General features: G+C 41.9%; 1 protein-coding gene across 1 annotated transcript in view; it reads right to left on the bottom strand.

Moving 5' to 3' along the window:
* Window positions 1–25164, bottom strand: part of MMP25 (matrix metallopeptidase 25) — a 140218-nt gene that overhangs the window by 49604 nt on the left and 65450 nt on the right. The window contains exons 6-7 of the mRNA XM_033946513.1: window positions 15033–15129; window positions 11765–11847 (exon numbers count right to left, since the gene is read on the bottom strand). Coding sequence (XP_033802404.1) covers window positions 11765–11847; window positions 15033–15129 — 180 coding nt within the window. The remainder of the gene's footprint in view (window positions 1–11764; window positions 11848–15032; window positions 15130–25164) is intronic.

The following is a 25164-nucleotide window of genomic DNA, read 5'->3' on the forward strand; positions in this document are numbered from 1 at the left end:
CAGAATTTGGGAGCAAGTAGCCCACATAGAAACCCTAACCCCAGGGAGGGTGAGTGAAAGAGGAAGCCCACCCGGAATTGCTGCTCTTAAAAAGTGGAAATATTGGTAATTGAAGAGATAAGCAATATCTTAAGGTATATGGCAGGCAAGAGGCCTGTCATGTAGGGCAGACACCACAGGAGGGAGCTCGATGACCAGGGATGGCTGGTATAAGGGTGGTATATGCTCAGAGGGAACTGGGGAGAGCTCTGTGGCGCTGTTTCAAGGAGGAGGACCAGGGAAGGCTAGGCTTGCATTCAGGCAAAACTACACTTCCATAAGAACATAAGAATTGTTGCTGCTGGGTCAGACCAGTGGTCCATCGTGCCCAGCAGTCCGCTCATGTGGTGGCCCTCTGGTCAAAGACTAGCCCTACCTGTGTACGTTCCGGTTCAGCAGGAACTTGTCTAACTTTGTCTTGAATCCCTGGAGGGTGTTTTCCCCTTTGACAGACTTTGGAAGAGCATTCCAGTTTTCTATCACTCTATCCCCTTTCAATTTTAGAGAGTGCCCTCTCGTTCTCCCTACCTTGGAGAGGGTGAACAACCTGTCCTTATCTACTAAGTCTATTCCCTTCAGTACCTTGAATGTTTCGATCATGTCCTCTCTCAATCTCCTCTGTTTGAGGGAGAAAAGGCCCAGATTCTCTAATCTTTCACTGTACTGCAACTCCTCCAGCCCCTTAACCATCTTAGTCACTCTTCTCTGGACCCTTTCGAGTAGTACCGTGGTCTTCTTCATGTACAGCGACCAGTGCTGGATGCAGTACTCCAGGTGAAGGGTGCACCATGGCCCGGTACAGCAGCATGATAATCTTCTCCGATCTGTTTGTGATCCCCTTCTTTATCATTCCTAGCATTCTGTTCGCTCTTTTTGCCGCCGCTGCACATTGCGTGGACGGCTTCTTCAACTTGTCGATCAGAACTCCCAAGTTTCTTTCCTGCAAGGTCTCTCCAAGTACCGCTCCGGACATCCTGTATTCGTGCATGAGATTTTTGTTACCTACATACATCACTTTACACTTATCCACGTTAAACCTCATCTGCCATGTTGATGCCCATTCCTCAAGCCTGAAAATTCAATGCAAAGAAATGCAGAGTAATGCATTTGGGGATTAATAATAGGAAGGAACCGTATATGCTGGGAGGAGAGAAGCTGATATGCACGGACGGGGAGAGGGACCTTGGGGTGATAGTGTCCGAAGATCTAAAGGCGAAAAAACAGTGTGACAAGGCAGTGGCTGCTGCCAGAAGGATTCTGGGCTGTATAAAGAGAGGCGTAGTCAGTAGAAGGAAGAAGGTACAGGTCATTGGTGAGGCCCCACTTGGAGTATTGTGTTCAGTTTTGGAGACCGTATCTGGCGAAAGACGTAAGAAGACTTGAGGTGGTCCAGAGGAGGGCGACGAAAATGATAGGAGGCTTGCGCCAGAAGACGTATGAAGAGAGATTGGAAGCCCTGAATATGTATACCCTAGAGGAAAGGAGAGACAGGGGAGATATGATTCAGACGTTCAAATACTTAAAGGGTATTAACGTAGAACAAAATCTTTTCCAGAGAAAGGAAAATGGTAAAACCAGAGGACATAATTTGAGGTTGAGGGGTGGTAGATTCAGGGGCAATGTTAGGAAATTCTACTTTACGGAGAGGGTGGTGGATGCCTGGAATGCGCTCCCGAGAGAGGTGGTGGAGAGTAAAACTGTGACTGAGTTCAAAGAAGCGTGGGATAAACACAGAAGATTTAGAATCAGAAAATAATATTAAAGATTGAACTAGGCCAGTTACTGGGCAGACTTGTACGGTCTGCGTCTATGTATGGCCGTTTGGAGGAGGATGGGCAGGGGAGGGCTTCAATGGCTGGGAGGGTGTAGATGGGCTGGAGTAAGTCTTAACAGAGATTTCGGCAGTTGGAACCCAAGCACAGTACCGGGTAAAGCTTTGGATTCTCGCCCAGAAATAGCTAAGAAGAAAAAAAAAAAAAAAAAATTTAAATAACTTCCTATCGTCCACAAATTTTTTTTTTTTTTAAATCATTAAATGTTTATTGAAAATTTTGAAATTTAAAACAGAAATGTGGATATCAGTGACATTGTAAATACAAAACAGCAATAAGCTCAAGGAACAATCAGCAGACCAAGAAAGCACAAGAAACAAAACCACAAGAACAACAATATTCTTGATACCCACCCACAAACAGAACCCCACATCCCCTCCCCAAAGCCCAAAACCCTAAGTACACCAATGAGGGACCTCCTGTTGTTTCTTCAGGAGTGCACCCCAATCAACAGCACCCCTCCCCCCACCCACAAAGGTAAGCTCAAAGCAATGACTCTACTTTGTCCATAATCAAAGTCCAAGTCCGGATATATGTATAGTAGTAGCCATGTCGTTTTGCAATGGAAAGTTCCATATTACTAATGGTCCGAAGTTTTAAGGTCCACTCCAACTTGGTAGATGCAGCCAGCTGTTTCCAATGGTTGGCAATCAAACATTTAGCTGCAGCCAAACCCCATCGTCTAAGTTTAGTTTGCCAGGTATGTAAGCACACATTATATAGGCCTAGTAAACAACCCTGTGGAGTAAGAGGCAGAAGGATTTGCAGCAACTGAGACAGACAGCCCACCACTTGCTGCCAAAAAGGTTTCAATACTGAGCACTCCCACCAAATATGTAAAAAGGTCCCCGAGTCCACCTCACATCTCCAGCACAAAGCAGAAGCTCCTGGGAACATACGGTGCAAACGCACCGGAGTGAAATACCACCTGGTAAACACCTTATAAGCATTCTCCTGAACAAGAACACAGGAGGATGTCTTTCCCACTTCAGTACAAATCGTGGCCCATTCACGGTCAGAAAAAGTACAGCTCAAATCCGATTCCCAGGCCCTTTGGTAGGTAGATGGAAAGGGGAGGGAGCCCCGAAAATATTGGTAAAGAACCGAGATAGGTTTAAGAAGACCCCGAAGAGTGAACCACATGTGTGCAAAAGGATCAGAAGAGCAAGAGGATCCCCTATCTCAACCCCTGGAGCTAATAAAATGGCGAATTTGGGAGTAAGCCAGAAAGTCCCCCTTGGGCAATGCACAACTAAGCTGGAAGGTTTCAAAAGACACCAGGAGCCTCTTATGAAGAACATCTCGAAATGTAATCAAATTAGAGTGTGCCCACCTCTCAAAAGTCCGACTCTCCCGACCAACAGGGAACTGTGGTTCCTCAACTTATAGCACCAAAAACCGATGGGACTAATCCGTCTCCCCAACGCTTACGCGTGTCACACCACAACTTCAAAAGGTGATCCAAGAACGGATTCCCCTGACCCTCCAGGGATACGCCACCAGGGGAAGAAGACCAAAGCCAATACTTCAAGCGATGAGGACCCACAAAATGTTGCTCCTTACATACCACAATTTTAGAGTCTGCTATCTCCCAATCCAACAATAGCTGTAGTTGAGCGGCCCAGAAATACCACAGATTGGGTACTGCACACACCCCCACACACAACCGTGCAGCTCATAATGCTTGCCTAGAAAGACGAGGGGGTCTCCCTTGCCAGATAAACCTAAAAAACAGAGCGTGTAGAGTAACTGTTTCAATACCAAAGATGGGACTGGAATCGGTAAAGTTTGGAACAGAAAAAGTAAGCGTGGTAAAACACTCATTTTTAAAACTGCAATTCTACCCCACCAGGACAACCATAAACCATTCCATCTTTGAATATCATTCCATATCTGTTGAACAATCTTAGCATAGTTCACTGCATACAGTTGGGTTAAATCTCTGGGCAAGCGGATCCCCAAGTATCTAATTACCCCCGGAGCCACCGAAAGGGGAACCTAGCAGACAGCCGTTGTATATCTGCCTCACCCAAAGTAACACCCAGTATCTCAGATTTATCCATGTTCACCGTGAACCCCAATTCCCTCCCATACTCCGAGAAAAGTTCAACAAGAATCGGTAGGGAGGCCTCCGGGTCGCGGACAAACAACAAAACATCATCGGCAAACAGGGCTATTCGATGTTCCAGCTCATCTACCTGCACTCCCCGCAAATCCACATGTTCCCGAATATGAATAGCCAGAGGCTCCATAGAAAGAGCAAATAAAAGGGGAGACAAGGACAACCCTGTTGAGTTCCCCTAGCTATGGAAAAAAAAAACACATTATACCCCCCATTAATCCTAATATTTGCCTTTGGGGCCCTATAAAACGCTTACACCCAAGCCAAGAAGAAAGTGCCCAACCCCATCCTGTGCATCACCTGCCATAAAAACTCCCAATCTACCTGATCGAAAGCCTTCTCAGCATCAATCACCAAAAAGGCGATTTTTATCACATGTCTGCCAGACTGCCCACAATAAATGCAACGTTCTCTGAATATTATCACTAACCTGCTGACGTTGAATAAAGCCAGATTGATCCATATGGATCAACTTTGGCAGGAGTTTACCCAAGCGAAGAGCTAAGACTTCACAAAAATTTTTGCATCAGTATTCAACAATGAAATGGGACGCTACGCTCCACATCCTAATGGGTCTCTACCCGGCTTGAGCAGGAACGAGATCCCCACCTCACCCATGGAGGAAGGCAAGGGAGATCTGCCCCTCACCCCATTCGCCACTCGGACCAACAAGGGGGCCATAACATCACAAAATTGTTTGTAGAATTGGTTAGTATACCCTTCGAGCCCCGGTGATTTCCCCAATTTCAGGCTGGCAATAACACCCTGTACCTCCCTTAACGTGATAGGCTCATTAAGGAGTTCATGGTTAGATACCGACAGCTGGGGAAGTGGTAACGCAGACAAATAGTCCGTTATAGCATCGACGTCCCGCCCAGCCAATGCATGATAAAGATCTGAATAGTAAGAAAGAAAAACTTTCCTGATGGCTTGATCAGTGCAGTATGTTTTACCTGCGGAATCCTGTATACAGGTAATGGCCGCCCTCACTTGCTTTAGCTTAATAAATCTGGGCAAGTATGAACCGGATTTGTTATTATACTCATAAATCATTTGTCACAAACGCAACCTCAAAAACTCATATTCTTCCAGCTGCAATAAAGAAAGCTCTGTACGGACCTTCAAAAGTTGTTCAAACATCAAAGGGTCCTGGTATCTCTGGTGTAAGCTCCCTAATCGCACTAATTGCTCATGAAGGGACAAAGATCATTGAGCTCGCAATTGTTTATGGCGAGCCCCCCATTTTATAAAGACTCCGTGGACCACCACCTTCAGCGCATCCCACAAAATAGCATCGCTGACCGTATCATTATCATTATTCTGAAGATACTGGTCCAAGGCAATACCCACTTCCCGATTTACTTCAGGATCTTTCAGCAAAGACTCATTGAGCTGCCAAAAATGATGCCCCCACCACCTCCCAAAATCCGAGACAAGCTATCCAGACCGGAGAATGGTCTGAAATCTGGATTTGACCAATCTCTGCTTGCTGTATCCCTCCCCACATATTACGATGAGCCCATATCCCATCTATACGTGCGTAAGATTGGTGTGCATAGGAATGAGTGTAAGAGCGTTGCATGGGGTGTGAAAATCTCCAACAGTCTACCAAGCCCAAAGAGTAAAACAGAGACAGTAAAGTCCTACAATGAGCCCGAGAAGGTGGACGCGACCCTCCAGAGGAGTGGTCCAGGTGCACATCAGGAGTAACTTTAAAATCCCCACCAAGATAAATAGAACCTCTTACAAAACCCACCAAATCCACTCTAAGAGAGTCATAGAACCCAGCCTGACCTACATTTGAACAATAACGTTTAATGATAGTGATGGGACACCCTTGTAAAGAAGCCAAAAGAGCCAGGCATCGACCAGCAGCATCTCAATAGACTTGGTTCACAACAAGCCCCAGCCCCTTTCTGATAAGTATGGCAAGCCCACCCACCTTTTTACCAGGATGCTGCCCCTGGTGAGTCCATACCTGATCAAAATAGGGTGGATGTAAAACAGCCACATCCCGTGGTCTCAGGTGAGTTTCCTGAAGTAAACAGACATCCCACTTCATTGTTGCCAATGCCCGATACACAATACTGCGCTTACCCAGACTACTAAGCCCATTAACATTCCAAGAACCTACAGTGAAAAGCTTACCAACCTTACCCCCCTCCCCACCCCACTCCACCCCCCTCCCTAGCCCCCAAACCCCACCCCCTCCCCCCGCCCTGGCACTGCACCAAACCCTTATTGCCAGGATTCGCCAGCAGGTAAAAAGTGCATTCCTCCTCCAAAGGCAATCATCACCCAGTAAATTAAACTATGAAACTTCCAGACAAACCCCACTCCCTCATGCACAAGCTGCCGGCCCTCAGATACCCCTCCCGCACCCCAACTCCAGGCACATCCACACAGAATCAAACCCCAAACATACAACTGGAGCCCACCCAGAATAGGCCCAAACCCGAGCAACCACAATACTAAATAGTCATAGAAGTCACAATGCACTGACCACACAGCAAGTACTTCAGAAGGTTGCCCAGGCACCCCCAGACTCCTCCACAGAACCTGTTGTTAGAAAGGCATGGTGAGGAAGCTCAAAAAGAACAGTAACATTCAGTACAGGTAAACAATAAAACCATCAAGACAGCAATCATGAGCCCTCATGGTACAGGCTTAGCAGGTTTCTTGCCAGAGCGCAAAGCAGTGTGCCAAGTCTCGCTCTGTTTAGATGTGGATGCCACCACTGGGGCCTGCCTGAGATCTTTCCATCGCACTCGCGCACCCCAGGGCTCTCATCTCTGCCCATGCCTCCGCCACATGGCTGACACATTTAGAGGTTACATTAATGGTCAGCCACAGTCCAAAAGGAAAGAGCCAGCAATATTTATGGCCCCCGGTGTGCAAAGCTTGAGTAACATCTTTAAATGCTCTGCGCTTCTGTAGTGTAGACCAAGCAAAATCCTGGAAAACTCCCACAGTAAGATCTTTCCACCGGAGAGTTGCCTGTCGGTGTCCCGCCAACAAAATGCATTCCTTCAGGGGAAACTCACCAAAGCAGGCAATTATGTCTCGGGTGCCCTGGCCGTGCACTGGCCCCAAACTGTGATGGGCCTGCACTAGCACAATAGAATCAGGCATTTCAGCTCCATCAGCTCTCAGCAGGTGCTCTCAAAGCTCATGCACCACCGCCTTGCAGTCCCGATAAGCCTCGATTTCAGGGATTCCCTTGAAGTGCAAGTTACAGCGCCGAGATCTATTCTCTAGGTCATCAACCTGATTCTAGAGATCCTGCAACTCAGTGGAGAGGTGATCCGTGTTATCTTTATTGGCGGATACTGAGGTAGAACGTGTTGCCACGTGGTCCTCTGAGGCAGACACTCTTGCTCCCAGCTCACTGACCTCCAACCGGAGCTCCGCTAACGCCGCCTTGACATCAACTCGAACCCCAATGATCTCTGCTTTCAGCTCCTGAAACCATGCAGTCATAAATTTCTTGGGTGCCTCGCAATCATCCCCCATCTGGTCAGCAATACCCTCATCTTCAGACTCCGAGTGGAACGATGGCCCCGCCGCCATCTTTTTTTTCTCCACTGTTTCTCCAGACCCCTTGGAACTTGGTTTGTCCTCGGCCTCGCCAAAATATTTAAATTTTTCAAGTCATTTTCGAGTCGCCATGGTATGGGGAGCACAACTTTCCCAAGATACCGGCAGAAAACGCACTCTGGAAGCTCAATGCACAATGTTTCTCAAAAGCCCCGCGGAGCTCCTGCTCTAAGCAGCAATTTGGCAGGATGACATCACTTCCTCCCATATCGTCCATAAATTTAATCACCTCACTCGTCGTACCAATGTCCAGACCGTTTATAAAGATATTGAAGAGCACGGGTCCAAGCACCAAGCCTGCGGCACCCCACTGGTGATGCTCTTCCAGTCCGAGTATTGTCCATTTACCCCACTCTCCGTTTCCTATGCTCTAGCCAGTTTTTAATCCATGTGAGTATTTCACCCTTGATTCCATGGCTTGCAATTTTCCGAAGTAGTTGTTCATGTGGAACCTTTTCAAACGCCTTCTGAAAATCCAGATATACAATATCGACCAGGTCACCCTTATCCATCTGTCTCCCTCAAAGAAGCTTAGGGGCCAAGGGCCGGTTCTTTGGGAGCTCAGGGAAGCAAGGTGAAACCTGGATGGGAATCATCTGGGGAAGGGAGAGAAAGATCCTTCCAGTAGCTTCAGGAAGAGAAGAGGTACCAGAAGAGGCATCCTGAGTTAGCCAGAGATGGGTCCCTGGGTGGAGTTACTCCAGGACCTTCTTAGCCCTGCTTAAAAGCAGATGGACCAGAAGGGAAGGAAGAGAGGACATGAAAAGAACTACCCAAGCCTGATGAAAGAAAAAAGAAGCCTGCCTGGATATAATGAAGAGGTGTTTGGGGGACAGAAGATTCTGCAAGCAGAAAGTAAAACGTGACAGGAAAGAACTCTGAAACAAAGGTATTAAGAGACTGTGTACAGAATAGAAGTGACGATTTGTAGACATGCAGTAATGGTGAGAAGTAGAATCTTACTATTCTATTTTGTTAGTGTTTCCTTTAAGTTATCAGCTGGGGTAGAGGATGACATGGGTAAGACGTGTTATGAAATGTGTGTGTTATCCAGAGTGTAGAGGCAAATAATTAAAAGGAAATAAAATCCTAGTCCGCATTATATTGAGTATTGCAGGAGCCTGAGGATGAGGTCAGCAGCATGCATTTGCAAATGCAAATAAGGCTAAGCAGAATATCTTTATAAGCCTTGTACTCCAGTTAAGAAGTGAGAGCAAGTGAGAGTGTGATGCCAGAAAGGTCACAGGAATGCCTCCTTAGAACAAAGTGAACTTCTAGCAGGAAGAAATTGACTTTTATAAAGCCACCCTGAGTACACTAGTACAGGATGAGAAAGATATATCTGACAGGCTGTATAATGCTCCCCAAGTTTGTCTCTGAGATTATTTCTTAAAGGCAAAGACTTTCATGGTTGACAGCAGCTTAGTTACACCTGAAGACTAGCTTGTCAGGGTCTAAAAAGGGCCCGGAAACCTTCATCTAATTAAGATTGGTGGTGCTTGATCTACACCTGCAGTATTGCCTCCCCAACTTTTGAGGAGTGTGCCCAGACCTTACCACACTCTGAACATTTGCCATAGCTACACCCTGCATGTAACCATTATTTACAATGCATATATATAACTTTTTAATCCTCACCTATTTTAATATCTCTGTGCTCAATAAATGCTCTTTATAAGAACATCTTATACCCTTAATGGCGAGATCCTAGCAAAAACGGTAGCAGAACGAGACTTGGGGGTAATCGTCAGTGAGGACATGAAGTCTGCCAATCAAGTGGAGCATGCTTCGTCCAAGGCAAGACAAATCATGGGCTGCATACGAAGGAGTTTCGTCAGTCGTAAGGCGGAAGTCATTATGCCATTGTATAGATCCATGGTGAGGCCCCACCTGGAATACTGTGTGCAATTCTGGAGGCCGCATTATCGCAAGGATGTGCTGAGACTGGAGTCGGTGCAAAGAATGGCCACCCGGATGGTCTCGGGACTCAAGGATCTACCATACGAAAAACGGCTTGACAAATTACAGCTATACTCGCTCGAGGAGCGCAGAGAGAGGGGGGACATGATCGAGACGTTCAAGTATCTTACGGGCCGCATCGAGGCGGAGGAAGATATCTTCTTTTTCAAGGGTCCCACGACAACAAGAGGGCATCCGTTGAAAATCAGGGGTGGGAAACTACAAGGTGACACCAGGAAATTCTTTTTCACTGAAAGAGTGGTTGATCGCTGGAATAGTCTTCCACTACAGGTGATTGAGGCCAGCAGCGTGCCTGATTTTAAGGCCAAATGGGATCGGCACATGGGATCTATTCACAGGGCAAAGGTAGGGGAGGGACATTAAGGTGGGCAGACTAGATGGGCCGTGGACCCTTATCTGCCGTCTATTTCTATGTTTCTATGTTTCTATCTAACAATTCCTATAGTCTTTCTCCTCCCAGTTCTGGGAGAAACCCCAGATGGCCCAAACAGTGGAGATCAAATAAAATAAAAACTTCTACTTCTGTTATGTGGGGATTTGCCGCACCATAGAGATCAAGTTTAAAGTTTATTTAAAATTTCTTAAACCGCCCAACCAATCAATCGTAAAAACATAGTTTGGTAAAAATACAAATTTAAGATGACAGGGCATCACCAGGAATAACAATGATATTCGAAGACATTTAAACCAAAGACAAACGGGAACAACGGGTCAGAGGGCAGGAACTACAATAATCAAGATGAAAGAAAACATTTAGGGAAAAAACAATAGGAGGGGCTGCTAGAGATAAAATTAAGCTAGATTGCCCTTAGAAGGACAGTTAGGTCTCGAAGGCATCAAGAAAGAGGAATGTTGTTAACTTCGTCTTGAAATTATTAAGAATTGATTCTTCACGTAAGTAGGTCGGGACATTATTCCATGTAGATAATGATTTTAGAATGCTGCTATTTGCATATGGACATGGATGGGACCCACAAAAATCAAGGGGGCATGTTTTGAAGAGTCTAAAAGTGTATATCTTGGAATGGGAGTACACATACATGTAAACAAAATTCCTCTGTCAGGTTCTGCACTAGCTCAGAGGCATGAATAGAATTTTAAAAACTGCTCACTTAAGCCAGAGCTTTATGAGGGATTATTGGAGTAAGAGGGGAAGTTAGCCATGTGAGCTACCATTAAGACTTGTTATTTTACCACTAATGTGCTATTTTATTTTGGGTCCCATTTTATACAATGAGACCTAGTTATTAACAGTTAACAGGGGTTAACGGGGTTAACAGTAAAAGAACATGTCTAAATGAAAGCCCACATGGACAACTTCCCCACAAGGGATCCTGTTAAGTTGGGTTATATTACCACAAGTTGGGTTATTTTAGCACAGGATTTCAATGCATAAAATAACCCAACTTGTGGTACAATAAACATGACTTAACAGTAGCCTACATTGATAACTTCCCCCTAAATCTCTTAATCCTCTGTTTTCCATTTTTGCCTTAAATGTTAAAAAAAAATTAGGTAGCTTCAAATGCTAACTGCTGCCACTTATATGAAACTGGGAGACTAGGGGCTCCTTTTACAAAGGTGTGTTAGGGCCTTAAGGTGCGGAATAGCGCATGCTAAAATTCCGTGCACGCTAGCCGCTACCACCTCCTTTTAAGAAGGCGGTAATTTTTTGGCTAGCGCACACTAATCTTGTGCATGCGCTAAAAACGCTAGCACACCTTAGTAAAAGGAGCCCTATATGTACAAGTGCCGCACTTATAAGTTGAAACTGCAAAATGTCCACTTCTACATGTACGTGCTGGTACTTACATGTGTGGAAGCTACAACATGATTCCATTCTGTTTCCACATACAGCCTTTCAATATAAGTGGCAGCAAATACACATGTATTAGTTGGTGCCCTTCTACATATATTATAAAGGCTCAACATTTGGCAGAGCCTTTTGTAAAATACTAGTAGGATTGCCAATTCGTCCTTTGATGATCTATGCAAATGAGCCTTCACATCTCATGCATCGGGACAGATACAAAATCTCTCCTGTGATAAGTGTCCATACGTTCTGAATGTTTCTTGAAGTAGACTAAGGACTTCTTCAGGTGTCTGTGACAGAACTACTTATTTGGCTGGAGACTGGGAAGGTAAAAAGTATCAAATCTTATTAAGAGAGAAAATAAAACAATCATATACTTACTTTTGAAGAAAAAGACTTCTCCTCGAATGTTGGCAATAGCATCAAAATGTGCTTTACAACGATCAGGCTGATCAGGGGGTCTACTGTAAAGGGGGAAAACAAAGTTCAATTTTATATGATTTTTAACATGATGAAATATAAAAGGAAGACAAAAGATTGGAAATCCAGTTTAAGGAGAATGGTAAGGAAGAGAACACTCACTAATAAGATGGTATCAATCATGGGATGTGAATGAAGTACAGAAAATATGGCAAAATGCTCACTTTGTTTATGACTGAATTGGGAGGATCACTCCCTGATGTAATAGAAACATGACGGCAAATAAAGGCCAAATGCCCATCCACAGTAACCATTAGCTCTTTCTCTCTCTCCGAGGCCCACTTGAATTCAGACACAGGCTCTGGAGTAATCTGAGGAAATACTTTTTTACGGAAAGGGTGGTAGATGTGTGGAACAGTCTACTGGAAGAGGTGGTAGAAACAGAGACTATCACCTCTTAACTTCATCCTATGCTCTCTCATTGCAGAGTTTCCTTTCAAATGAAAGAGATTCGACTCATGCACATTTATATTACATAGGTATTTAAACGTGTCTATCATATATCCCCTCTCCCGCCTTTCTTCTAAAGTATACAGACTGAGATCTTAAGTCTGTCTCCATACGCCTTATCACGAAAACCACACACAGCCTATAATTTCCTACTTCTTCTTTACTTCCTTTTGTGGAGAGGGACCACATCCAACCTTCCCAAGTCCTCCAGTACCATTCCCGACTCTAGAGACTCATTGAAAAGGTCAGTCAGCGGAGCTACCAGAATTTCCCTAACTTCCTTTAGCACCTTCGGATGTACACCATCTGGCCCCATCGCTATGTCTGCCTTTAGTTTAGCTAGCTCCTCACAAACACAACCCTCTGAAAATCGATCAGGGTCTATTACTCCTCCATCCCTATTCATGTTTGTATTCTGCGGTCCCGCTTCCAGCGCTTCAGCCGTGAACACAGAACACAGTTCCTGGAGGAAAAGTCCATAGTCTGTTATTGAGAAAGACATGGAGGAAGCCACTGCTTGCCCTGTATCAGTAGCATAGAATATTGCTACTCCTTAGGTTTTGGCTAGGTACTAGTGACCTGGATTGGCCACTGTGAAAAAGGGGCTACTAGGCTTAACAGACCATTGGTCTGACCCGTAAGGCTATTCTTATGTTCTTAACAGAAATATTTGTTAAGCAATTCGGCCTTTTCTTTATCAGCTTCTACAAATTCCTTCCCTTCACCTTTGAGTCTCATAATGCCACTTTTGCACTTCTTCCTATCACTAATATATCTAAAAAATGTCTTGTCTCCCCGTTTTACCATGTTAGCTATTTTTCTTCCATTTGCATCTTTGCTTTCCTGACTACATGACCAGCTTCTCTTACCTTTTCCAGATATTTTAGCCTGTCTTTCTCTTTCTGCAATCTTTTGTAGTTTATGAAAGCTAACCTCTTATTCCTTACCTTCTCAGCTATTACTTTTGAGAACCAAAGCGGCCTTCCTTTCCTCTTCCTTTTACTTACTTGCCTCACAAAAAGGTTTGTCGCCCTTTCAATCGCTCCTTTCAGTTTTGCCCACCGCATTTCCACTCCTTCCAGATGTTCCCACCCACACAATTCCTTGATGTAAACCCCCATCTAAACAAAGTTAGTTTTTTAAGAAGTCTAGGCTTTTGAATGAGCCCCCTCTATACCCATATTAATATTAAACCACACCATGCAGTGATCACTGGATGCCAGATGATCACCCACTGTAACATCAGAAACACTTTCCCTGTTTGTATAGGAGTAGAGGTAGGTTATAGGGATAGGATTAGAGGATTAGAGGTAGTTACAAAATTAGTCAGGGACACTGTTCAGGCAATTAGGCCTGATGGGCCGCCGCGGGAGCGGACCACTGGGCAAGATGGACCTCTGGTCTGCCTCAGCGGAGGCAACTTCTTATGTTCTTAAGTCCAGTATGACCCCCATCCTGCATGGGTTCCATTACTAACAGATGGAACGGTTCTCCTTGTAGAGCATCCAGAATCTCCCTACTTCTAGAAGACCCCACAATAGGGATACCCCAATCAACATCCGGCATGTTAAAATCACCATAAGCAAGACTTCCCCTTTTTTAGATATATTCTGAATGTCTACTATTAAATCTCTATCTATTTCTCAGTCTATGGAGGCCTGTATATCACACCAATGTAAATATATTCACCATTTCCTCTTTCCAAAATGATCCACAGTGTCTCTTCCTTGCCCTGCAGATCCTGCAATTGTGTGGCTTTAATATGATCTTTAACATATAACGCTACTCCCCCCTCCTTTTCTTCCTTCCCTGTCTTTCCTGAACAGATTACAGCCCGGTATAACTACATCCCAGTCATGGTTCTCCATGAACTACATCTCTATGATCGCCACTATATCCAACCCATTTTCTTCCATTACAGCTTCTAGATCCAGAATCTATTGTAGCTATGGTGGGATCATAAGGGGAAATATTATCTGAGTTATATGGTTGTGGTAGAATGAAAAAGAAGGATTATCCATGGGTGTGTTGGTGATGGCAGTGTGAGGGATACTCACTAGTGTTTTAGTAGCTATGGTAGGATGTCAAGCAGTTAATATTTACTCATGTAATATTTACTCATGCAATTCTGGAGGCCACATTACCGTAAAGACGTGCTTAGAGTTGAGTCGGTTCAGCGGATGACCACTAGGATGATCTCAGGGCTCAAGGGTCTCTTGTACGAAGAAAGACTAAACAAATTGCAGCTCTACACTCTAGAAGAACGCAGGGAAAGGGGGGACATGATTGAGACATTTAAATACATCACGGGACGTGTCGAGGTGGAAGAAGACATCTTCTTTCTCAAAGGACCCTCGGTCACAAGGGGGCATCCGCTCAAACTCAAAGGAGGGAAATTTGATAGTGACGTAAGGAAGTATTTCTTCACAGAAAGGGTTGTAGATCACTGGAACAAGCTTCTAGAGCAGGTGATCAAGGCCACCAGCGTGCTTGACTTTAAGAATAAATGGGACGTCCTAGTGGGATCCCTTCGAGGGTCGAGTTAAGGAACTAGGTCATTAGTACTCAGACTTAATGGGGTGGGTCAGTAGAGTGGGCAGACTTGATGGGCTAAAGCCCTTTTCTGCCATCATCTTTCTATGTTTCTAAGTAAGGTAGAGAAAGGAACATTGATGCATATGTTAGTATCTGTTCTGGGATAGGAAGGAGAAATACTCACTTATATGTTGGTCCTTGTGGTGTGCTATAAGGAATCTTTGACTGGGTAGGCACAGGCAATACTGGCTTTTCTCGGCCTGGAATTATCTTCCTTCTTCCTATATTGAAACAGAAATCAGTGAGCAATGAATCAAAAGAAAGCTGAAAAGAGAAAGAAGTATGGATGGCATAGGGAGATAGGGGGAAGAAAATATTTAAAAAATGGATAATACACCAGGAAAACAAAGATGGGGGAAAGACAATGACGATAGAGAATTTAAAATGGAAAGATACTTAAATAGTGTCAGGTTCATCATCATAAAGCAAATCTCATTTGATCTCATTTGCTTCATAGCTTCAAGTTATCTTGAAAGAATCATATTTCTAGCTTTACATACTAACTGTAGGTACATATTGTTGGAACAAAATGATATAATGGTCAATATTCAGCCAGTGGTGGTCAGCTTTATATACTAACTGTAGGTACATATTGTTGGAACAAAATCATATAATGGTCAATATTCAGCCAGTGGTGGTCAGCGTTTTTGTAAACACTGACTGCTGTGGATAGAATTAGACCCAGCCAAGTTATATCCAAGCACCAGCATTGAATATCCAGGAGCCATGCCAGCATGTGCTATTTGCTCTGAATACCTGCGTGGACAGATTTCCTACTCAGCTCTTTTCTTTCATCTCTGAGAGAGGCCAAGGAATAACAACTAGACACAAATTCTTGGGTATGACTCTGCTAACTAGCAGAGTCCAACCCAAGAATCTCCCTGAACCACAGGCAACAGGACATTTTATTAGCTTCATGACATCATTTCATTTATTATTATTCATACATAATTTCGTACATCTTCCAGTTACAATACAATTACTTTATTAAGATCCAATGATAAATTGCATAGGACTGCATTTTGCCACTAGGCCCATATTTGGTTCTTGTCAATCTTACTTCATTAGTAATTTTCCCTAATGTTAGCAACTCTATAATGACTTAGTTAATCATGCGTAATTAGTTTTGCTCCCATGAGCAATTTAGGGGGTTACATCTATTTCCATGCATTGGACATCTTGTTCCCTGTTCTAGCACTTAGAACAATAAACATGGCATTTTTTCTGTTCTGTCACTGGACCCTTCTATTACCCAGTCTTACAGGAAGTAGCAGCTGGGACAAACATTTATTTATTTTTTTTAAATCATTTTTATTAAATATTTTCAAAAAGTTCAAATATATACATTAAAATAATAGTTAAGCAAACAGCAATTCATAATATCTCCATATCTCACTCCCCCTATCCCGTCCCCTCCAAGGCTGCGTAAAACAATACCATAAAAAGTATTAAGACTTATTAATTAAAACAATACCTTAAAAAATATCAAGACTTAATTAAAACACGACTGCATGCAGTAGGGGTTAGAGTATCTAAAAACAGTTGCCAAAGGGTTAGCAACACTCGTCTTGTCAAGCATCCCAATCAGATAAAGACAAGCTTTCCATAAGTAAAAGATGAAGCATATGTGAACACCAATGACTAAGTAGGACGTAAAGATCCTATCCAAAGAGAAAGAATAACTTTCAATCCAGATAGCAACACTCTTTTCAAAAAACTCTTAATACCACTGGGGATAGGATGTAGAATGTCAAATAGCCAAAATAAGCTATAACTATTACAGTGCCATGTAGTACTCCACATGCAGCCAACTTTGGAAAAGATGACATTCCAAAATGAATGCACTAGTGGACATGTCCAAAACATATGGGATAATGTAGTTTTAGAGTGACCACATTTAGGACAAGACCCTTCAGAGATGAGTTTTGCATGATAAGCACGCCAAGGCACTATATACAATCTACATATAACTTTATACCCCATTTCAAAATAAGAAATATCTGGAAATATACCTTGCAGCAATTTCAAAAAACGATGTATATGCGATCCCTGCAACGTAATCTTTTAACTCTACACTCCAAGCCTGAGCCACCTGTGCATAATCCAAAGAGGGAGAAAATTTTAAAAGAGTATGTCGGAAGTATCTTTATCAAATATACTTCAACAGGGAGAAATTATCTCACTGCATTAATTACCTTCATTCAGTTTTATATTCATTAATAATTCATGGTACCTCAGCGGGCCACCACATACTCAATTACTCTCATAGTACGTGGCTTTATGCTCACCCTCCTCATTGGAACCAATGTGTTTTTTAGTTTTATACTTATTTGCAATTTTATAGGTGTGTAATTCACTACTAAGGATACTTAGCTTTAAGCTGTTGGCTTGTTTAGCAAGACGCTGTGCATGGGAGTTTTTACGACAACACCAACATGTTTCGCCCGTGTATATTAGTGGGCTTTCTCAAGGCTCCAACTCCCTGTAAAGTATAAAATACAAGTCTAAATTATGCTAATCCACCTTCCCAGCCTATTAAAGCGCTGTTGCCAAGTATAATTGTCTAAAACGTGTTTAAATCATTCTTACCGTTTGTAAACATTCTGCCACCAAAGCGCCGAAGCGAAATGGCTGGCCGGCTTAAAATCACATGATTTATAGGCTCCCTCCCACCGTACGTCACTGTCCACCATTTTGTGAGCAGTGACGTCAGGGGTTGGAGTCAATTCTTTTATAATTGGGTACATTGAATCTCTATAAGACAGGAGGACACCTCAAGACCTAACCCGATATAAAATCCTGACATATCTTAAATAAGGGAAGCCCACTCTAGCTCATTATTAAGTCCGTATGGAGCTACTGAGTTTAGGCGGTAAATCCACCGCTGCTCAAGCACGTTAAGTCTCTGTTCCCAGTCCCCTTTTAGTTCGTTCACTTCCATATGGTCTATGACTCTCCATTTTAATTGATGGATTCCGTGATCTTTATCAATGCAATGCTGGACTATTGGAGCTTGTATAGCTAGTGTTGTAATCCTCGATTTATGTTCGTTAAGACGAACATTAATCGCTCTCTTGGTGCGCCCAACATACACTAAATTGCAAGGACATACAATCACATAGATGACTCGAAGGGACTTACAGTTGGTATTAGTCCTAGCCTTGATTACGTACCCCGACTGAGGGTCAGTCCATTGGGGGCCCTCCAGTGTCAAATGGCACCATTGACACTGTTGGCATTTTTCATGGCCCTTGATCTTACTGGGGTCCATTCTAATCCTTTCAGATTTAAGGAGTGCTTGACCAATGGTCCTACCCCGACGATGGGAAAACAGGGGGAGTTCTGTAAAGATTTCATGTAAACTCAGTATGGACCAAAATTGTTTGATATAGGAGATTAATACTCCTGATGCTACAGAGTATGGCAAAACACAAACGAGACGATCTTCCTCTTTATCCCTAGGTTTTTCTTGCAATAAGAGATCTCTCTGGGCATACCTAGCCCTGAGGTAAGCTTGTGTGACAGCTTTTCTAGGGTACCCCCTTTCTAGGAATCTTCCCTCCAGATCTTTAGCGACCCTTTTAAATTCACTTAGGGTCGAACATACCCTTCGTATTCTCAGATATTGACTGATCGGTAAGTTATACCTCAGATGGTATGGATGGTAGCTGTTGAAATGAAGAAGTGTATTCCTAGCTACACCTTTTCTATATAAGGTGGTATATATCCCTGTATCATCCTTATTAATAAGGATGTCAAGAAATTCAATTGTGGTTTTACTGTGGTGAGCAACAAATTGAAGATGTGGATTTAAGGTGTTAATCCATGTACAAAACCTCTCCAAATCTTGTTCTGACCCATCCCATAGTATAAAAATGTCATCCAAAAATCTTTTCCAGACCTGGATAGACTGGAAAAATATCGAAGGATATATGAATTCAGTCTCGAACTTCCCTACATATAGGGTGGCTATAGATGGGGCCACTGTTACTCCCATTGCAACCCCCTCTGTCTGCTGATATGTAGTGCCTTTATATTCAAAGAAGCTGTTTTTAAGAACCCATTCAGCTAATCTTAAGAGAAAGGAGTTAGAAATTCTCTGATGTTCAGTTCTATTCTCTATAGTATCTTTAATAATAGAGAGAGCTTCATTCTGGGGGATCTTTGTATATAAAGACACTACCTCAAAGTATATAAAGATACTTACCTTAAAGCTAAGTATCCTTAGTAGTGAATTACACACCTATAAAATTGCAAATAAGTATAAAACTAAAAAACACATTGGTTCCAATGAGGAGGGTGAGCATAAAGCCACGTACTATGAGAGTAATTGAGTATGTGGTGGCCCGCTGAGGTACCATGAATTATTAATGAATATAAAACTGAATGAAGGTAATTAATGCAGTGAGATAATTTCTCCCTGTTGAAGTATATTTGTACATTAGCTTTACTTTTCATTCAAATTGATTTGAATACAGTGCCGAAGTCTACATTTTAGGAAGTATCTTTATGGCACTATCAATTGAGCATCTTGCCAATATACTTCTGACAATAAGTTAATAAACAGGAAGCATTAACACCGAGGTAGGCAAAGAAGTAATATAATGTTTGAGTTTTAAATAAGAAAAAATATCCAAATTTAGCCAACCAGAAGTAGTACGCAATTGAGAAAGACTCGGGAAAGTACCCGAATCAGTGAAAAACTGATAAAGATAATAAATATTACTCCTTCTGGCCATCTGAAATCCAACAGAAGTCATTCCTGGCAAGATCTATTACCACAAATAGGCAATAGAGGCGTAATGCTATAATCCAGAGGTAACTGAACACAAATCTGTCTCCAGGTAGATCTCAGAGGAACAAGAAAAAAATATTAGGGATTCTCCAGAACAGCAGCCACCACTCAAGGGGTATGTAAAAGATAACTAAAATGATATAGCTTCCAGAACTGCAACTCCGCTGAAGTCCAAGAAAAGGATGATGTACTAAGGAACCAATCATGAATATGCCTCACATGACATGCTTCCATAAAATGATGTAAAAGACAATAATCCCAGACCACCTCGATCAATCAGTAAAGTCACCTTACAAAGAGAAAGGTGAGGACGACCACCCACCCAAAGAAAACCGCGTATAAAAGTATCTAATTGACATTCCACTTTCTGAGAAAAAGACAAGGGCAGCATTTGATAAACATATAGCCATTAAAGAAGTAGCATCATATTGTATAGTGCAATACGCCCCATTAAAGAAATAGGAAAATGACGCCAAGTCATTAGACACGATTTAGTCTTTTCCAACAAAGGCTGTACATTAAGATCATGCAACTGAGTAATATCTTGCGGAATTATAATACCTAAATAAAAACTTTCCCAGGTACCCAGGTAAGGGGGAAAGAACCAGACCAATTGGTAGGTAGACTTGGATGAAATGGAAGAGCTACAGATTTCCGAAAATTCAGCTGAAAGCCAGAATGAAATCCGTATTCATCCAATGCATCAAGTAAATATGGCAAAGAATGTTCCAGATTTGTTAAAATAAGCATCAAATCATCCGCGAAAGCCAAGACTTTCAATTCATGACCCGCAACTGAAAGACCAGTGATATGAACATCTCGTTTCAAAGTTCGCAATAAAGGTTCCAAGGATAAAAAGAACAATGATGGAGAAAGAGGGCACCCCTGACAAGTTCCTCATGATACAACAAAGGGGGAAGATCTAGTCCCATTAATCAAAATAGATGCTTGCGGATCTGCATATAAAGTTTGTAAAAAATCTAAGAACCTACCAGTGATACCCATGTGAGACAATGCAGGAAAAAGAAAAGACCACTCTACACGGTCAAAGGCCTTGTCTGCATCTAAACTAGCCAATAGTCCTGATACAGATTTCACCTGACCTGTCACCAAAGCAGCCAAAAAACCTACTTGTTCCTCCGCAATAAGCATAGGTAAATAAGAAGCTAATCTATCCACCAACACCCTCGCAAATATCTTAAGATCCACATTCAACAAAGAAATTGGATAAGATTCCACACATTGAGGGTCCTTCCTTGGTTTCGGGATCAAAGTTATTAAAGCGTCTGTGGATCCAGAAGGAAAAGAAGCATTATCTACACAAGTATCAAAATAACGAACCATTGCACCTGGGAGATGATATACAAGTAATTTGTAATATTCTGCCACGAATCCATCAGGTCCAGATGCCTTGCAAGTGGACAAAGACTTAATAACCTTTTGAACCTCCACTGCCCGCAAAGGTGCATTCAAAGATTCACGCATTTGCAGAGTTAAGCAAGACAAGTATCCTCTAGGTATGCCTGAACCAGAGAAGGTTGGGAGGAAATATCAGCCGTATAAAGACAGGAAAAATATTCACAAAATGCACGAGAAATCTTATCAGTTGCATTAGTAAGAGTCCCATCCGATAAACGAATAGATTAAACCAACCTGTGACCACCCCATGATTTGGTGAGACAAGCAAGAAATCAGCCAGGACGATTTCCAAAACAGAAAAATCTAAATTTACAGTAAAGAGCACTCCACTCATGTAATAATGTATTCAAAGCCACTTGTGCAGCCAACTTGCTTTCTTTATGAGCTAATCTTGGGGGACGAAGATAAGTTTTTTTTGCTTGTTGAAATTGCTGCTCAAGAGAAATAACTTTGGTGGTAATGCGATGGTTCCGCACTGCTACATAAGTTATAATATCCCCACGAAGGACTGCTTTTGAAGCTTCCCAATAAAGAATTGGATCAACAGTGTACTCTGAATTAAAATGTGCATAATCTGCCCATCACTCCACTAAATATTGTTGAAAATGAGGGTCATTGCATAACTATGAAGGAAAACACCAACCAACATTTCCACGATTCCCAACCTCCAAGTCCATCAGTACCATAGCATGATCAGAAATAGCCTGAAGTCCAATAACCAAAGACAATACCCGAGAAAACATTGAATGGGCAACCAGAACATAATCAATATGAGACCAAGTGGAATGCGTGTAGTCTCTTTCGCTGGGGTGCAACAATCTCCAAGGATCTACCAAGTCTAAAACAGAGCACAAATAGAGGACTCCCCTATGAGGAATGAAAGGCTGCTGCCCTGGAGAAGACCGATCAAGAGAGGGATCAAATACTTGGTTCAAATCCCCCGCTAGGATCGGGGGAACATCATCATGACTCAAAACAGTTCTCTAACCAGGGTTTGAAAGAAAGTATGTTCATAAGGAATTGGGGCTTACACTACTAAAAGATTAAAACAAAGTGTGCTCACGGTCACCTGTATCAGCACAAAACGACCATAATTATCTGTAGCAAGTAATGTATGTTGACATTGGAAATGTTTACTAATAAGTATCACCACCCCACCCTTTTTTGCAGTTAGTAGAGAAACAATAAATTTCTCCTATCCAACCAGTTTTGAAATTCATATGCTCAACATCAGACAGCTTAGTCTCTTGTAAACAAGCAATATTCACCTCCTTGTTATGTAAATAAGAAAGCAATTTAGCCCTTTTAATGTGAGAATTCATCCCAGACACATTCCACATTGCAACTCACAATGAGGAAGGTAATTTATCCCCAATCATTCCAAGACAAATAAGATACAAAAGGCAAAGAAACAAAAGACCAACACTCGGGTGCCCAGCCTTCACCACTGGTGTTAAACAATTTCACAGTCAGAATAAACACATTAAATAAGCTACAACAACCTAAAAGAATGGCAGGAATACAAATTTTGAGGAAAAAATACAGAAGATAATCATATACAGTATTATAAAAGAATACAGACACTATACTCCAATATACGCAGGCTTAGGTAACCAACTCAACTCCAAATCCCCCTGCTCTCCACCCATTCCACATCCCCAATACCTCCAAATCCCCTAATCAACACAACTATTCTGCTTCCTAAAGGTAGGAATCAGAAAGTCAGAGCCACAAACGATGTGCTCTATCTCCAGACCACAACCGTCTAAACAACATTTCCCCAGACTCCATCCCCATAACTTAAGAAACCCCTATACTTAACTTCTCCCAAGCCATTTTGAACAAATAGAGAAAATAAAAAAGAAACAAGGAAAAACCTAACTAATTCACTAAGAGACACTCCAAATTACATGTTGAGAAAAAGAAGATCTGCCAAACTATTATGACTCACTTCAAGTTATAAAAAAAATAACCTCAATAATAGTTATGCTCAAAACACCTTGTACAGTCCAATGGGAATTCTGATTCCACTTCCTCAAAACGAGTCAGTGGTGTTGGAATTCTTCATCATTGATAGCCAGCGGCAGTAAAATTATGGTTGAGGATTAACCTTATCTCTTGTTCCCCCGACCTTGAAAAAGAATTCCGAAACGCGTCGGGAAGGGGAACTGATAAGGATTTAAGTTAAGTAATGCACTTTTAAACCTTTTTCTATACATAAGCTATTTAAGCTATATTGATGTTGCAAAATAAATAAGAAAACAGATAAAAATCTCTACAAAAAAATATATATTTCTAAAAAAATATATTGAGTACTTTCCATATATTGGGAATGATGAAGAATTCCAACACCACTGACTCGTTTTGAGGAAGTGGAATCAGAATTCCCATTGGACTGTACAAGGTGTTTTGAGCATAACTATTATTGAGAAAAAGAAGAGGCAATACAATTAATTAATAATAAATGAATGAGTAAATGAATAAATAGTTAAATAAGTAAGCAAATAGATAAATAGATAAATAAATAAGCAAGCAAATAAATAGATAAATAGGCAAACAGATAAATAGATAAATAATTAGATAAATTAATAAGTAAATAGGTAATAGATAAGTGATCAAATAAATAGATAAATGGATAACAATTAATTGCATTTTGCATTAACAATTAATTAATTTGCATTTCTCTCAAAAACTGATAAATAATAAATTCATAAATTGATAAATAAGTCAATAAATGAATAGATAACTAAACATAAATAAATAGATACATAAGTCAATAAATAGATAAACATATAAATAACAATTAATTGATTTGCATTATTTTCAAAAACTCTTCACAATTCACACTACTTCATGTCTCCATAAAATCTCAACCCCATAACTCTCACAATACAGACCAGCAATTAATAATTAAACCAAAGCATTCAAAACTCACCATAACTTACATATTTCACACCCACTATAAACTTTCTTCACTAACAGATTTTACAGTCCTATAGGCAGTGCAACAGCTCAAAAGGTATATGATACAAGTGGGAAACAAACAAAATATTAATATTTCAGCGTGAAGAAATAAACAGTCCACTCAGGTCAGCGAGTCTGGAGCTGCAACAACAGACAGCAGAGAATTCAGATAGTCACTCGCTGAAGACACGGACTCAAAAGATCACCAATCTGTAGAGCCAGAGTAAACTGCAGCTTGCGTTCAGTCAGAGCAGCACAGAGAGGAGAAAATTTACGACGTTTGTCTAGCAGAGTAGAGGAATAATCTTGAAAAAGTTGTTTACGATGCCCATCATAGGTAAGCACTTCTTTTTGCTGATGATACTTTTGCATCAACGCAGATTTATAGGCATAGTTATGCACTTTTGCAACTACTACCAATGGCCGAGTTCGCTCCTCCAATTGTCGTCCAAAATGGTGTGCTCGTTTAAATCGAATGAGGCCTAAACTAGAGGGAAGTGGCAATGTTGATTGCAGCCATAACTCCAGCATTGAAATATGGCTGGAGTCAGAAATGGATTCTGGTAGCCCCACAAGTTTGATGTTGTCCCTGCGAGAGCAATTTTCAAGTTTTTCTAATTTCTCTCCTTGCGTACGACTTTGCTTCTGCATAGCAGCTAGGTTTTCCGCTGCCAACTCCTCAGATTCTTTAACCGCCAATACTCTCACCTCTAACTCTCCCGTACAAAGGGAAATCTCTGAGAGCATCGCTTCCACTCCTGTCAGCTGTACAGAAAGCTGTTGAAATTGAGCTTGAGCTACCGCGGCAGGTATTTCTTTTATGTAGTCTGGGGAAAACAATGAAGATAAGCCACCAGAAGGGCCTTCCATATTACCGGTCTGCAATCATTTGAGATTCCAATTTTATAAAATATTTATCAAAACAAAGGGAAATACCCTTTTAAAGAGTTTGGTGAGTACAGATGAGTGATTAATATGGTGGAGGCCCAGGGAGCAGGAGCTCAACACAAATATGTCTGTCCAAGCTCATCACATCCCGCGACTCCTAGTTTGTTAGTAATATTAAACCAAGCAATAT

This window comes from Geotrypetes seraphini, chromosome 5 (assembly GCF_902459505.1).
Source record: "Geotrypetes seraphini chromosome 5, aGeoSer1.1, whole genome shotgun sequence".
In the NCBI taxonomy this organism is placed as follows: Eukaryota; Metazoa; Chordata; class Amphibia; order Gymnophiona; family Dermophiidae; genus Geotrypetes; species Geotrypetes seraphini.